Source organism: Aspergillus wentii, assembly GCF_001890725.1.
Source record: "Aspergillus wentii DTO 134E9 unplaced genomic scaffold ASPWEscaffold_5, whole genome shotgun sequence".
Classification (NCBI taxonomy): Eukaryota; Fungi; Ascomycota; class Eurotiomycetes; order Eurotiales; family Aspergillaceae; genus Aspergillus; species Aspergillus wentii.
The window spans coordinates 2,316,686-2,330,216 of NW_024467836.1; the positions used below are offsets into that span (position 1 = coordinate 2,316,686).

General features: G+C 47.9%; 5 protein-coding genes across 5 annotated transcripts; 3 read left to right on the top strand and 2 right to left on the bottom strand.

Moving 5' to 3' along the window:
- Positions 1 to 304: 304 nt before the first annotated feature.
- Positions 305 to 3,317, top strand: ASPWEDRAFT_52723 (2-oxoglutarate dehydrogenase family protein; the record flags this gene model as incomplete). The annotated part of the gene is made up of 3 exons (XM_040837781.1): positions 305 to 344; positions 386 to 2,752; positions 2,800 to 3,317. The coding sequence occupies 3 exons, from the start codon at positions 305 to 307 to the stop codon at positions 3,315 to 3,317; spliced, it is 2,925 nt and encodes a 974-aa protein (XP_040688189.1).
- Positions 3,318 to 3,414: 97 nt separating this feature from the next.
- ASPWEDRAFT_136662 (putative extracellular lipase) lies at positions 3,415 to 5,591 on the top strand. Its single transcript, XM_040829347.1, has 5 exons — positions 3,415 to 3,766; positions 3,815 to 3,969; positions 4,018 to 4,090; positions 4,140 to 4,311; positions 4,358 to 5,591. Exons 1-5 carry the CDS (start codon positions 3,471 to 3,473, stop codon positions 5,381 to 5,383), a joined length of 1,722 nt encoding a protein of 573 aa, XP_040688190.1. The 5' UTR covers positions 3,415 to 3,470; the 3' UTR covers positions 5,384 to 5,591.
- Positions 5,592 to 5,945: 354 nt separating this feature from the next.
- ASPWEDRAFT_113870 (proline permease PrnB) lies at positions 5,946 to 7,628 on the top strand (the record flags this gene model as incomplete). Its single annotated transcript, XM_040828440.1, has 2 exons — positions 5,946 to 6,686; positions 6,732 to 7,628. 2 exons carry the CDS (start codon positions 5,946 to 5,948, stop codon positions 7,626 to 7,628), a joined length of 1,638 nt encoding a protein of 545 aa, XP_040688191.1.
- Positions 7,629 to 8,048: 420 nt separating this feature from the next.
- ASPWEDRAFT_42518 (serine protease) lies at positions 8,049 to 9,038 on the bottom strand. The gene has a single exon (XM_040835795.1). The coding sequence runs from the start codon at positions 9,002 to 9,004 to the stop codon at positions 8,207 to 8,209; it is 798 nt and encodes a 265-aa protein (XP_040688192.1). The 5' UTR covers positions 9,005 to 9,038; the 3' UTR covers positions 8,049 to 8,206.
- Positions 9,039 to 10,980: 1,942 nt separating this feature from the next.
- ASPWEDRAFT_42519 (uncharacterized protein) lies at positions 10,981 to 12,778 on the bottom strand. The gene has a single exon (XM_040835796.1). It carries the CDS (start codon positions 12,337 to 12,339, stop codon positions 11,434 to 11,436), a length of 906 nt encoding a protein of 301 aa, XP_040688193.1. The 5' UTR covers positions 12,340 to 12,778; the 3' UTR covers positions 10,981 to 11,433.
- Positions 12,779 to 13,531: the final 753 nt, after the last annotated feature.

Consider the following 13,531-nt stretch of genomic DNA (forward strand, 5'->3'; position numbering starts at 1 on the left):
TCCCCATTCTCCAGCTTGACTCCATAATAATAGGTGGACTGCAAGTCAACCGATAACATCAACCAAATGGGGAAGATTAGATTGGGGAAGGGGGTCGGGGGGATCACCCGACACAGCCTACTCGGCCAAATGCCACTTCCCCGATATCGATTATTCCCCGCTTGACTGATTTAGTATTTGTACTCTGTTCTCCTCTTTGTTCTTGAATTAATTATAACCTAGACAGAATGATGTTACCCAGATTGATGCGCCCGAATGGGGCGCGGTTACTTCGGCAACCTGGATTTCGTTTACAGAGACAGAGATGTCTGCAACTACAACAAAGATGCTACGCCTCTCAATCTGTACGTCCCTTATTGCAGATTTGATACCTAGATACTAACAGTCCAGTCCGACACCTTCCTCCAAGGCAGCGGCGCAGATTACGTCGACCACATGTACTTTTCGTGGAAATCGGATCCTACATCCGTACATACATCATGGCAGGCATACTTTTCCGCGATAGAGAATGGAAGAATACCAATTGAAAACGCATTCCAGCCGCCGCCGGGGTTGGTTTCGCTGAAGCCTGTGCAACGGACTGCACATGGGTCAGGGGGAGGGGTGGATGAGATCAAAGTCCAGCAGTTGGTGGGTGCGTATCAGAGGCGCGGACATTTGAAGGCGAAGATTAATCCGCTTGATTTGGGTGGTGAGAGCGAGGTGAAAGAGTTGAGGATTGAAGAGTATGGCTTTACAAAGGAAGATTTGGATAGGGAGTTTGAGGTTGGAGGGGGAGGGGGACTGTTACCTCACTTTCAGGGAGGGAATATGAAGTTGCGGGATATCATCGGCGTGTGTGAGAAGGTCTATTGTGGTTCCCACGGCGCAGAGTATACGCATCTCAACAACGCAGACGAAGTGAACTGGATACGCAGTCGACTCGAAGTCCCCGATACGATTGTTCAGTATTCTCGCGACGAGAAGAAGCGGATTCTGGATCGCCTCGTGCGCGCAGCCACATTTGAAAAGTTCCTGGCGACCAAGTTTCCGACTGCGAAGCGATTCGGGTTGGATGGTGTCGAGAGTCAGGTTCCTGGTGTTCATGCTGTGATTGATGCGTCGGTGGAGAATGGGGTGGAGAGTATTATCTTTGCGTGCTGTCATCGGGGAAGACTCAATGTGCTCAGCAATGTACTGGGGAAGCCGAATGATGTGCTGCTTAGTGACTTTCACTCTGGTGCCAGTCCGCGACATGGCATTCCCGGTGATGTCAAGTATCATCTGGGGATGTATAATGAGGTTAAAACTGCCTCAGGGAAGAAAGTTGAGATAGGCATTCCGCCTGTGCCGTCGCATTTGGAAGCTACCAATGCCATTGCCCAAGGCATGGCGCGAGCTATACAAGCACAAGGCGGGGATAAGAACAACACGATGGTCTTCAACAGCCATACCGACGCTGCCTTCGCGGGACAAGGCATCGTGTACGAGACGCTCGGGCTGGCGAATCTCAAGCACTTTTCCACAGGCGGAACAGTGCATCTCATCGTGAACAACCAAGTTGGTTTCACGACGGACTACGACCAAGGACGAGGGACGATGTACGTGTCCGATGTGGCCAAGTACATGGATGCGCCTATCTTTCACGTCAACGCAGATGACGTTGAAGCCGTTGCTGCAGTTTGCAAATTGGCGGCTGAGTATCGGGCCAAGTTCCACAAAGACTGTTTTGTCGATTTGGTGTGTTATCGCAAGAACGGGCATAACGAGATGGATCAGCCGTTTTTTACGCAGCCGGTGATGTATGAGCAGATTGTCAACAAGGTGCCGCAATTGGATTCGTATGTGCAGAAGCTGTTATCTGAAGGGAGTGTGGCGAAGGAGGAGGTTGAAAAGATGCAGAGTGAGGCTTGGGATGCGATGAGTGACGGACTGGAGAAGAGCAGAGGAGTACTGGATGATATTACCGGGGAGTATCACACGTCACCATGGGATGAGTTCAAGACACCAGAGGAGGTTGCGAACGAGACATTCCCGGCTAAACCAACTGCCATTGAAGGGCAGACCATCATGAAAGTTGCATCCAAACTCGGCGTCCCAGCAGAACCATTCACCGTCCACAAAAGCCTCCAGCGCATCCTCCAAAAACGCCAACAAAGCCTCCTCGACGGACAGGACATCGACTGGGGAACCAGCGAAGCACTCGCATTTGGTTCTCTCTGTCTCGAAGGCTATCACGTCCGCATCTCAGGACAAGATGTAGAAAGAGGCACATTCTCACAACGCCACTCTGTCCTGCACGACCAGAAAACCGGCGAAACATACACTCCTCTCGACAATCTCTCCCCCGACCAAGCCAGATTCGAAATCGGCAATTCCTCGCTATCCGAATACGGCGTCATGGGCTTCGAGTACGGCTATTCATGCCGGTTCCCTAACGCCCTGGTCATCTGGGAAGCGCAGTTCGGCGACTTTGCCAATACTGCGCAGTGCATTATCGACCAGTATATCTCGTCGGGGGAGAAGAAGTGGATGCAGAGATCGGGACTGGTGCTGTCTCTTCCTCACGGACTTGATGGACAGGGACCAGAGCATTCGTCTGCACGGATAGAGAGATTCCTGCAGTTGTGCGATGAAGATCCGCGGGTCTTCCCATCGGCAGAGAAACTGGAACGACAGCATCAGGATGCGAATATGGGGGTCGTGTATATGACGACGCCGGCGAATTACTTTCACGTTTTGCGGAGGCAGATGCATCGTGATTATCGGAAGCGTAAGCCATCTATCTTGTATATGATATGGTATATACTAACCAGACAGCCCTTATTGTATGCTTCTCTAAATCCCTCCTCCGCCATCCAATGGTGCGCTCCAACTTGGCCGACTTTACAGGCGACTCGCATTTCCAGCCTATCCTGCCAGATCCAGAACATAACAAGAGCATATCTGCGCCAACTGAGATTAAAAAAGTCATCTACTGCAGTGGACAGGTCTACATCGCGCTATCTAAATACCGACAACAGCACAACATAACCGACACAGCCATAATCCGCCTCGAACAGCTCCACCCCTTTCCCTGGCAGGAAGCAAAGGATAATCTAGCGCAATATCCCAATGCGAAAGAGATAGTCTGGTGTCAGGAAGAACCGCTCAATTGCGGGGCCTGGAGTTATATGGCACCTCGCTTTGAGACGATTTTCGATACGATTGAGGAGCACAAAGGACGGAGAATGAGCTTTGTAGGGAGGAAGCCGATTGCGAGTGTGGCTGCTGGATACGTGAGTGTGCATCAAGCCGAGGAGGAGGAATTTATCAGAGATGCTTTTCGAGATAACTAAATAGATAGAAAGATAGTGTTGTCATGTTATTATCAATTGATACCATAGTGGATCACGGAAGGAATCCGATGAGGGGAAAAGCGGGGATGATAAATAGCAGATAGCCCCATCTTCAGTCAATTATTCCATCTTCACATTCACAATCAAGTGAAGATGCTCAAATTACTAATTCTGGCCTCTCTGCCAGCAATCATCTTTCACCAACAATTAACCATCTATACACTCCCCTACCTCCCAACATCAGTCCATCCATATCTCCCCCTCCCCCTCACAACCCTCCCCCAAGGAATCCTCATCGGCAAAACCCTCAAACAAGATCTGAAAACACCCATCGATGCATTCCTAGGTATTCCATACGCGGTATCACCAGTCGGCGAGAGAAGATTTCGTCCTGCTGTTCCTGTCCCGGCGGGTGAGGGGGTGGTTGATGCGCGGGAGTTTGGGCCGAGGTATTTGCACTCATATCGCTAATATGGATGAGGTGTTAATTAAGGTAGATGTCCGGGAAAACAACTCCTGCAGGTGACTGGGGATGTCAAGTATAGCGAGGATTGTCTCACTGTGAATGTCTTCCGGCCAAGTCGGAAGGATGGAGGGAAGAAACTGCCTGTGGCGGTTTATGTGCATGGAGGGGCTTATAATAGAGGAACTTGTATGTCTTTCACTCTTTAGTAATGGATATAAATACTAACTGGGATAGCATCAATGCACAACACCGCCTCGATGATCAGCTGGTCAGAAGAGCCGTTTATCGGTGTTAGTTTTAATTATCGGTACGTCCCTATCCGGACAGTATGTGAGGGTGGGGTATTGACGAGATAGAATCGGTGCACTCGGTTTCCTACCATCGACGCTCTCAGCTGAAGAAGGGATTCTGAATCTCGGTCTGCGCGATCAGATTGTCTTGCTGCAATGGGTGCAGGATAATATTGAGTCGTTTGGTGGCGATCCGTCGCAGGTTACGGTGTTTGGATTGTCGGCCGGTGCTCACTCGGTACGTACACTACTGTATAGCTTCATGCATTAAACTGACAGTATAGATCGCCCACCACATCATGAACACAGATCTACCACCCCTCTTTCACCGTGCGATCATCGAATCTGGCAGTGCAACATCCCGTGCCGTGCATCCGTACAATGCGCGTCTCCACGAAGACCAATTCAACGAGTTCATCTCTTTGGCAAACTGCACCACGTCCAAAGACCACATCATGTCTTGTCTCCGCTCAGCGCAGGAGCCAGTCATCCTGAACGCCTCCTACACCGTCTTTGCAAAATACAACCCCTCCGTCCGCTGGGCTTTCCAGCCCGTCATTGACGGCGACCTGATCAAACAGCGTCCCATCGACGCGTGGAAAAGCGGAAAGTGGCAACGAATGCCGATAATAACCGGCTTCAACACAAACGAAGGCACATACTACGTCCCATCTACCGTAGAGACATCAGAGCAGTTTGACGACTTTTTCAAAACCCTACTCCCAGCCTACTCATCGCAAGATATCCAGACCATCTCAAACCTCTACCCAGACCCACTCTACGCAGACGACTCACCATATATAGAGCGCAGAAACATCCCCGTCGGCCCACAATATAAGCGGCTTGAAGCAGCGTACGGACACTACGCATACGCTTGTCCAGTCCGCCAGACTGCATCGCTTGCCTCGCAGGATCAGAACGCGCCTATCTTCCTCTATCACTGGGCATTAAATAAGACCGTGCAAGGTGGCGCAAACCACGGCGACCAGATGGCGTATGAGACGTTTAATCCGGAAGTGAGGAGTATTTCGCCTTCGCAGCGGGAAATGGCTGGTACGCTACATGCATACTTTACCTCGTTTATCGTAACTGGGGATCCGAACAAGTTCGCAGGAATGTATGCAGACAGACCACAGTGGAATGCATACGGTGCGGAAAGGAAAGAAAAAATCATGCTCTTCGGCGAGGGAAATGACGAACGGGCAGGCGGGGATGGAAAAGGCGTGATCGCGCAGATGAAAGAGGATGAATGGAGTAGAAAGGAGTGTGATTTCTGGTGGACCAAGGCTGGCATTTCGGATGTTTTTTAATTAAGCTCTTCTATAGATAGCGTGCATGGCTGTCAGAGGCGATAGATAGCTTATTACACATGGCAGAGAGATAAGAGATGAATGAAATGCCTCAGATAAGATATTCTGACCGGAACCGGGCCGGTGATGTAGCCTTTAAGGCTTATTGCATCCGGTGACATTGACAGGCAGATAAAGTTGTGGCTGACAGATAGTTTATCTATCCTCGGTTGGATATAGACACAGTGCTGGATAGACTCGAACATAAAGTACGGTATGTGGGTAAAGTATGGATTCTGTTATGTAAAAGAAATGCAAATCCGGGGAAGGAAGCAATTGACCAATAAAAGCAGCTTCAACCAATGAAAGTAGATTCAGCCACTGAATCTAGAAATAATTGCCACTACCTATGCATTCTCGTATTCAGATAAGCCCTTCTCCTATCCATGATCCCTGCTTATCTTCCCGTGCGGGGCTTATCACTAGGAATACTTTAAAAGCTGCCTTCCTCCCTCAATCTCATCTATCATCTATTCATAATTATATTGTATGATACTCTCACAAAATGGATACTCACAGCAAAATGAACGACCCAGAAAAACTCGATGTCGTCTCCTCCCCCTCCCACACCGACGAAAAGGTCGGCACGATGCGCGCCCTCGTCGAGCAAGACCTCATGGACGAGCGGTACCAAAACACCCAGCGCGGTCTGAAAAACCGCCACGTCCAGCTGATGGCGCTGGGAGGAACCATCGGCACCGGTCTCTTTGTCGGATCAGGACAGGCGCTCGCTATCGGGGGGCCTTTGTCACTGCTACTCGGATATTTGTTCATCTCAGCATTGGTCTACTCCCTCGTCACGGCCATTGCGGAGATTGGCGCATACCTGCCCGTGCACGGTGGCACAATGAGCTACCACGGCTTCCGGTACGTCTCGCGGAGTCTGGGGTTCGCGATGGGATATCTATACTGGTATTCGCTGGGGATTCTGGTGCCGTATGAGATTACCGCTGCGTCGCTGGTGATTGATTATTGGAATCCTGGGGTGCACATTGCGGTGTGGATATCCATCATGTTGGTTGTCATTGTCGCGCTCAACTTCCTCCCTGTCGGTGCGTACGGTGAAGCTGAGTTTTGGTTTTCGGGGATCAAAATCATTACTCTTATTGGATTGTTGATTCTTTCGTTTATTCTGTTCTGGGGAGGAGGGCCGGATCGCCAGTTACTGGGTTTCCATTATTGGAAACATCCTGGGGTGATGAATGAGTATTTGGTCAAGGGGGATGCGGGGCGGTTTGTTGGGCTGTTGGAGTGCATTGTCAAGGTATGACCTGTCTATTCTATTTATGTGATATCGGCTAATTGTCAGTCTGCTATTGCATTCATCTTCGCCCCCGAGTTGATCGTCATCAGTGGTGGTGAGATGGAATCGCCCCGGCGCAATGTCCCTCGTGCTGCTCGTCGGTATATCTACCGTCTGGTCTTTTTCTACATCACGGCTGCAATAGCTATTGGTGTTATCTGTCCATCGGATGACAGTCGACTTACCAACGGTGGTGCCGGTGCTGGTTCTTCTCCATTCGTCGTTGGCATCACCAACGCCGGCATCGCCGCCCTCCCCAGCATCGTCAATGCCGCCATCCTCACCTCCGCCTGGTCCGCCGGCAACTCCTTCCTCTACATGTCCTCTCGCTCCCTCTACTCCCTCGCCGTCTCCGGCAACGCCCCCAGCATCTTCAAAACTTGCAACAAATGGGGTGTCCCGTACCTCGCCGTCTCAGCCTCGGCCTGCTTCTCCGCCCTCGCCTACCTCTCCGTCGGCAGCTCCTCCTCCGTCGTCTTCGACTGGCTCATCAACTTCACAAACACCTCTGGCTTCATTTCCTGGATCTGCTGCTGCATCGTGTACTTCCGCTTCCGGAAAGCCGTGGCCGCACAGGGCATCGAACAGCCGTATAAATCCATCATGCAGCCGTACGGGGCATACGTGGGTCTGGCGGGTGCCATCTTCCTCATGCTGATCAACGGCTTCTCGTGTTTCTTTCCATCGAAATGGTCGGCGAGTAACTTTTTCACGGCGTATATCGGCATCCCTGCATTCCTGCTACTGTATGTTGGGCATAGGATTGTGTACCGGGCTGATCCGTGGGCGTGGAGGCCTGAAGATGTCGATATGCACACTGGGTTGCAGGAGATTCTGGCTGCGGAGAAACCGCCTCGACCAAGGAATACGTGGTATGAGAAGATGATGGTGTTGGTGGAGTAGTGTATATTACCTAGAGGAGTTGGTGGCACCGTGAAATATTGATTTTAATGGTCAACCAGACCTGTTTTTGTAATGGTAGATCTAGGAAAACATGTGGTAAATTAATTATTATATTATGGAATAAAGATATCTCCTTAATCTACTAGTTTACCTGCCATTCACTTATATTTAGGTCCTTTATATTCTATATAATATTTAGAAAGATAAAGCAGCTAGTAAATAATAGCTTACTATGGCACACCTCGGTGGCCTGGTCGACTATTTCCTACTGTCTGAATCCCAGTGGGAATTCTTAGATGAATGAATGTTATTTATACTTATATATGTATAGTAAACCTGGATAGGGAAATAGTAGATGTTAGTAAGACTAGTGACATAGGAAGTGTTAGTTCTGAGCCGTACCACAGTATTTTAAACCATGCCATGTTAAATCTATTAAATTGAATTGTAGCAGTAAAAGATGAGTAATTAAGTATCATTGAAATTTTTCGTGAGTACTGACGTGGGCAGACAATTAATCCATGTCTCTCCTTCCCATCTCTCAATCCTCTATAACAATATCACCCAACGTACATGCATTAGAATTTGATTAATACAGCATTGTTGTTAATAAAGTCCCGCACAGCGGACACACTCGTATAAATATCTGGAACCTCCTTCTTATCTTCAGAAGCACAAGTCAGTTTTCCGAATGAGACGATACCAATCTGCTTATTGGTCTTCGAGTCCACCAGAGGGCCACCAGAGTCCCCAAAACAACTACCCCCTCCGGTCTCCGCATTGACCGCACAAACCATGTTGGGAGAGATTTTTTCCGGAGGGAATTGGTTCGCCCATGCATCTTCACACTTCGTCCGATTGGTCACAGCAACATTGACAGATTGAAGTTGGCTTGGAGGTGGCTTTGTGAGGCTCTCAAAACCCCAGCCCGAAACAACAGCGGCAGTGCCCTCGGCAGGCAGGCCATCCGCGGCATCGGCAAGCTTCACCGGGTAAACAATGTCAGAGACGAATTGGAATCCAGACTCCAACTCAATGATCGCGACATCGTTGTTGTGGGGGGAATCCTTCTGGTAGTCAGGGTGGCGTGTGAAGCGTTTCACTTTAATCTCTTGCCCTCCGGAATCCGAGTCCGATGAACCTGCCCTCACACTGAATAAGGAGGGATCTTCCAATGGATTCATGCAATGGGCAGCGGTAAGGATATATTTGCCGCTGAGGATGCTTCCACCACAGATATGTTGTTTTGCGACTGAGCTTTGGATGCTGACCTGCCAAGGGAATTTTTGGATTGGAGATTCGGTTCCCTTGATGATTTCATCTTCAGCAAAGGCAAGTGAGCCGAACAAGGCGAATAGGCTGAGGGAGAGCTTCATATTGGCTTGAAGTTCAAGAGGATGGGAAGAGAAGATGATGGTTGTACAGAGATCTTTCTGTTCCATCCCACTATTTATACTCAATCCTCTGCGCGGGTATTCAGGGGATTGTGGGATTCATGACTATTGGAGCCAAGTGGGGGCATTTACTAAGGAAAACTGACAGCCGAGATACACCCAGACTGTTGGTGAACCTGATCAGCAGATTGGCTATGCTAAGAGCCTATGATCATGCTAGTCGCTTATATTTCCCTGAGATCGAGGATACACCTGGTCGCAGATGCCGATCCCAGCTCCACATTGTCGCCCTTTACCGTACATGGCAGGAGTCAAACTGTGGAGCCGAGATAATCTCGATAGATGTACGTAGATCCACAGATCCCGCCCAATGCTATCGATCGATCAACCGGGCCTTTGCGATAGTTGCAGCCAGTCTTCAATCTAGCAAAATTGTGGAGCTCACTAATACAAAAGATGGCTAGATTTGGCCAAACATTCATCCATCGGATCAACATCAGCCAGCCATCTACTCGCTTTCTCCCACAAACTGATCTCCACCATCTCGACCGCTTCCCTATCAAGGTTACCATGAAGATATAACTACAAATCATATCATCTCTCTGGAAATTCCCGCAGATTCCTATTCACACTCCAGGAAGCAGCTGAGCCAGCCCCATTTGCATTTCCGATCTGCACAATAGTGCATCGCCTAGTAAGGCACAGCGCACATGGTGCATCTCCTATTACGGGGCGATTCCCAGTGCTGGGGCTGGGAGGGACGATCGGGCCATTTTATTTTAATTTTGCTCTCTATGCGAGGCGATCGTGCCGAGCAAATTCCGAGATCTCTTATTTCCTTTACTATGTATAGTACTATGTATTTCTTTTCTCTGTAGTTAGGTTAATATCATTCTTGTTGCCTGGTATGAGAAGTGAGACACCAGTACATTGAATAGAACGTGGCAATTGAGAGATTAGGCGCCGCCCACAGATAACGGATATTTTGGGGAGTTCGGGATTACGCGAAATTTCCGGGCGTGGGATATAAACACATATCACTCAAAACATGGCAGGGGAACGGAATCCTTTTCCATTAGTAAAAACAGTAGACAGTCACAGACTCTCCAAGTAATTGGGCGACAAATTCAGGCTATATCTTCTAATTTCAATAGTTTAGGCCGTGGCTGTATGAAAGTAAGGCACAATCCCGGAACCTGCACGCGACCATCACGAGTGCGGAACTCCCAATCCACACTGTTCTCTGGCTCGGTAACAGGGTATTTGACCACCCAAGCGATAGCTTCTGATAATTTGGCCATAAAGAGAATTTCTTCCAAGTCAACCTTAAGCGTCGCAATTCTTAGTGATAGGTTTTCCTTTCGGAGATATATAATAACAGCTAGTGTAAGATGGGCATCAGATTCACTAGAAGGAAATAGATTAGCATGCGTGATCCACAGCGCTACACAGCTTAATCTAGCAGACTCATAGTATTCTAAGATTAATTTGCCTTGCAGCATGATAGAAAGTGGATCCACTTCCTGCATCACTTGACAGGCGTTCTGATCGGACGTATTTTGAAAAGATAATCCTCGAATCGCTGAGCTCATGAGACTGATATTATCTATCCACACAATTCTCGCGGTTTTGGTTGTCCTCAAAGCACATTTTTACATTGCGAGGATGGATACCTGAGTAGGTCTGTTTGGGTTGCTTCTTTTAATTCCATTTGGTTGGATGTGCCATCTGTCATGGAGATAGAATATAGAGTAAATTACATTACATCCCTTCTAATAACTGTCAATATGGATGGGCATATGGTCATTTGGATGTACTACTAGGCTTATCACCCTTCGTTAATGCGTTTGTCCTGTCTAATCATTAACAAGATGTGAGAGGAGGTTAGGAAAAAGGTGAGAGATAAAAAGCAATCTATATGTGATAGAGAATGCAGAGAAATCAGTTTAGTAAATGACCTAGGTATTCATTTTTAATCCCTTTCCTTATACTCACTGTTGATATGGATTGTAGATAGGAGGGTAGAGTAATGAAGAAAGAAAGGGAGAAAAGAGGAACGCGAAAGAGGGGGGGAAATCTAATGATTAGGTAAAGCATACTTATTATTTTACGGTGATTTCCACTCCACTGATGGTGGACCACCCTTGGTAAATGTATGTGGACAGAATGGGCCCAAGTGACTGCTGTGAGAGGGCGTTCTACGTCCAACAAGAGGTTTTTAAACAAGAAAGGAGCATACTCAGGTAAAGAAAGCATCACCAGGATGCCTGGGCTAATTATTAACATATATTTCCCAGCTCCATTACAAAGCGCTCCACCTCCACTCGACGAAATCCCGGAGCGCGTCCAAGGCAAATACAACATCCGGTAAGCACTGATAAGCAAATCAGTCTGGGATAGGAGTAGGACGATCACTGTCGAGTAATGGGACGCTTACTTTGAATCAGCGCTCGTTCTTCTAAGAGCTTTGTTGTAGACCCGTACTGCTGAGCCTTATTATGCGTGGATGCGAAAAAGTGCCGGCCGTTTTGCAGCTCGTCATTATTGTCATTTCGAGAGTGTAAGTGTGGATGAGTGTTCACCGAGTGTTTGGAAACACCGACAGGGACAATACCATTCTCTTTGAGATATCCTTCTACATCGTAACAATCGAGCCAGACATCTCGCATCTCATAAGTGGACTGGTGATTAGTGGCAACGTTTGTTGAGCTTTGCTCGCGAATAGTATTTGCTGTGATATAATCCCTCCGGTAATCGATATAATGTGACCCGGCACCGCCGATACCAAAGAAGGGAACCTCCAGGTCACCGGAATGGGCAAAAAAGCCATTTCGCAGAAACGATTCGAAAAGAAATGTCAGACGTTGCGGCGTCACTATCCCCAAGGGAAGACCAAGTCGTTGATAGATGGTTTGGGGACGAGAATCTGGATCAGTGAGACACCTGTATGCAACTTCAACGCAGGCACGATGAAGCCGGTAAGCAAATCCTGCTTCTCCGCTTTGGCTGGTGATAGCAGTCGGGCAGTCCAGTGATGGCGGCAGAGAATAATCCGCAGGAAGGATGCTATTATTGAGATTGCCTTTGCCTTCGGCAACAGGAGACGCATCACTAGCAGGTAAAGTTGAGTCCGAGGGCAAGAAGGAGCTGTCAGTTGCCGTATCACCAGGGCCATTATCCACGACCGAAACTGCCTGGTTTGTGAGGGACAGATAGTGTTTTGTAGACTGTTGAAGTGTCCGTGCCAGGTCTGGGGTCGATGCCAAAACTCCAGACTTTACCAACTCACCACTCAATGAAAGAAATGTTCTGCTCATTTGCTCCACAAGTCCTTCTAATTGATAAATCCGGTCATTCAGTGATGCTATAGTTGCATCTTTGCGCGCGCGATATGCTCGTTGTGCTAGCCTGACTTGAGTTTTGCGTTTCTGAATAGTTCAGCCTCCAGTCTAGTTCTCATTTATGGTTGCACCACCCACTAACATTGTTAGGCGTCTCTCCTCCCGACTGCATTTTTGGTCGTCTTTTTCCCCTTCCTCGTTGTCCCTTTTCGGAAGGGCTATCGTCCGGGCCCGTGGCTTCTGGTGACCCACTAACGGTATTGAGAGCAGGATCGACCGTCAGTGTTTTTTCGCCATTAGCTTTCCCACCCCCAGTGAAGGGAACATCTTTCAATTCGTGGTTGGCTTCTAGTACGGGCTCTTCGATCGTTGGTATTGTGGCGGGCCCGAAAGCGGTATATCTGGACGGTGGCATAATTATCTGTGGGCGGGAGTGGCAAGTGGAATGTGGTGACTCGGGCGCTGTATATGGCTTGTCGGCTACTTGTATTTGCCCGGTTTCCGAGTCGGCGCGGACCATTACCGCCACTTCGCAATAAGTTGACCAAGTTTCTCTAACTACCCATTAGATATGGTTATAATGGATTTGGGCTATAAGTAACCTAATAAGTCATTGGAGTAGGGTGTCCTAGAAGAGATGTTCTTTTAATATTGTACCTCCATAGTACCTTTTCCTTCCGAATAACGTCTGAATTATATCAATACTCTTGATTAATTAAATATTATCCTTGGTATTTTATTGAGAATTTCATTGATAGTACATGGTGTTTATTTAAGCATTTCATGAGCATTTCACGGAGCATATCATCTATTATTTCTTATCATTTTATTAAGCATCTTGTCGATCAATTTAATAATCAATTTCTGGATTATTTTATTCATTATTTACTAATTATCTTCGAGTAAATGATCTTTACTTATATATCTTAGAATGGCATAGTAATTTCTATATCATATAGCTAAATATTCGACCAAATTTAGAGTTAAAAGTTAGGTGTCGGGGTAACAGGGGGTCGGTCAGTCTAACATCACCCTAAATATACTTATCATATCTGTCCAACCTCCTCGAAGCGGTACGGTTTCTGGCAGTGTAGATATCCAGCCCTTGAAGACTTTCCCTGAATGCTCTCTGGTTATCTACTATTAGTGCAGGCATGGACTAGTTCTT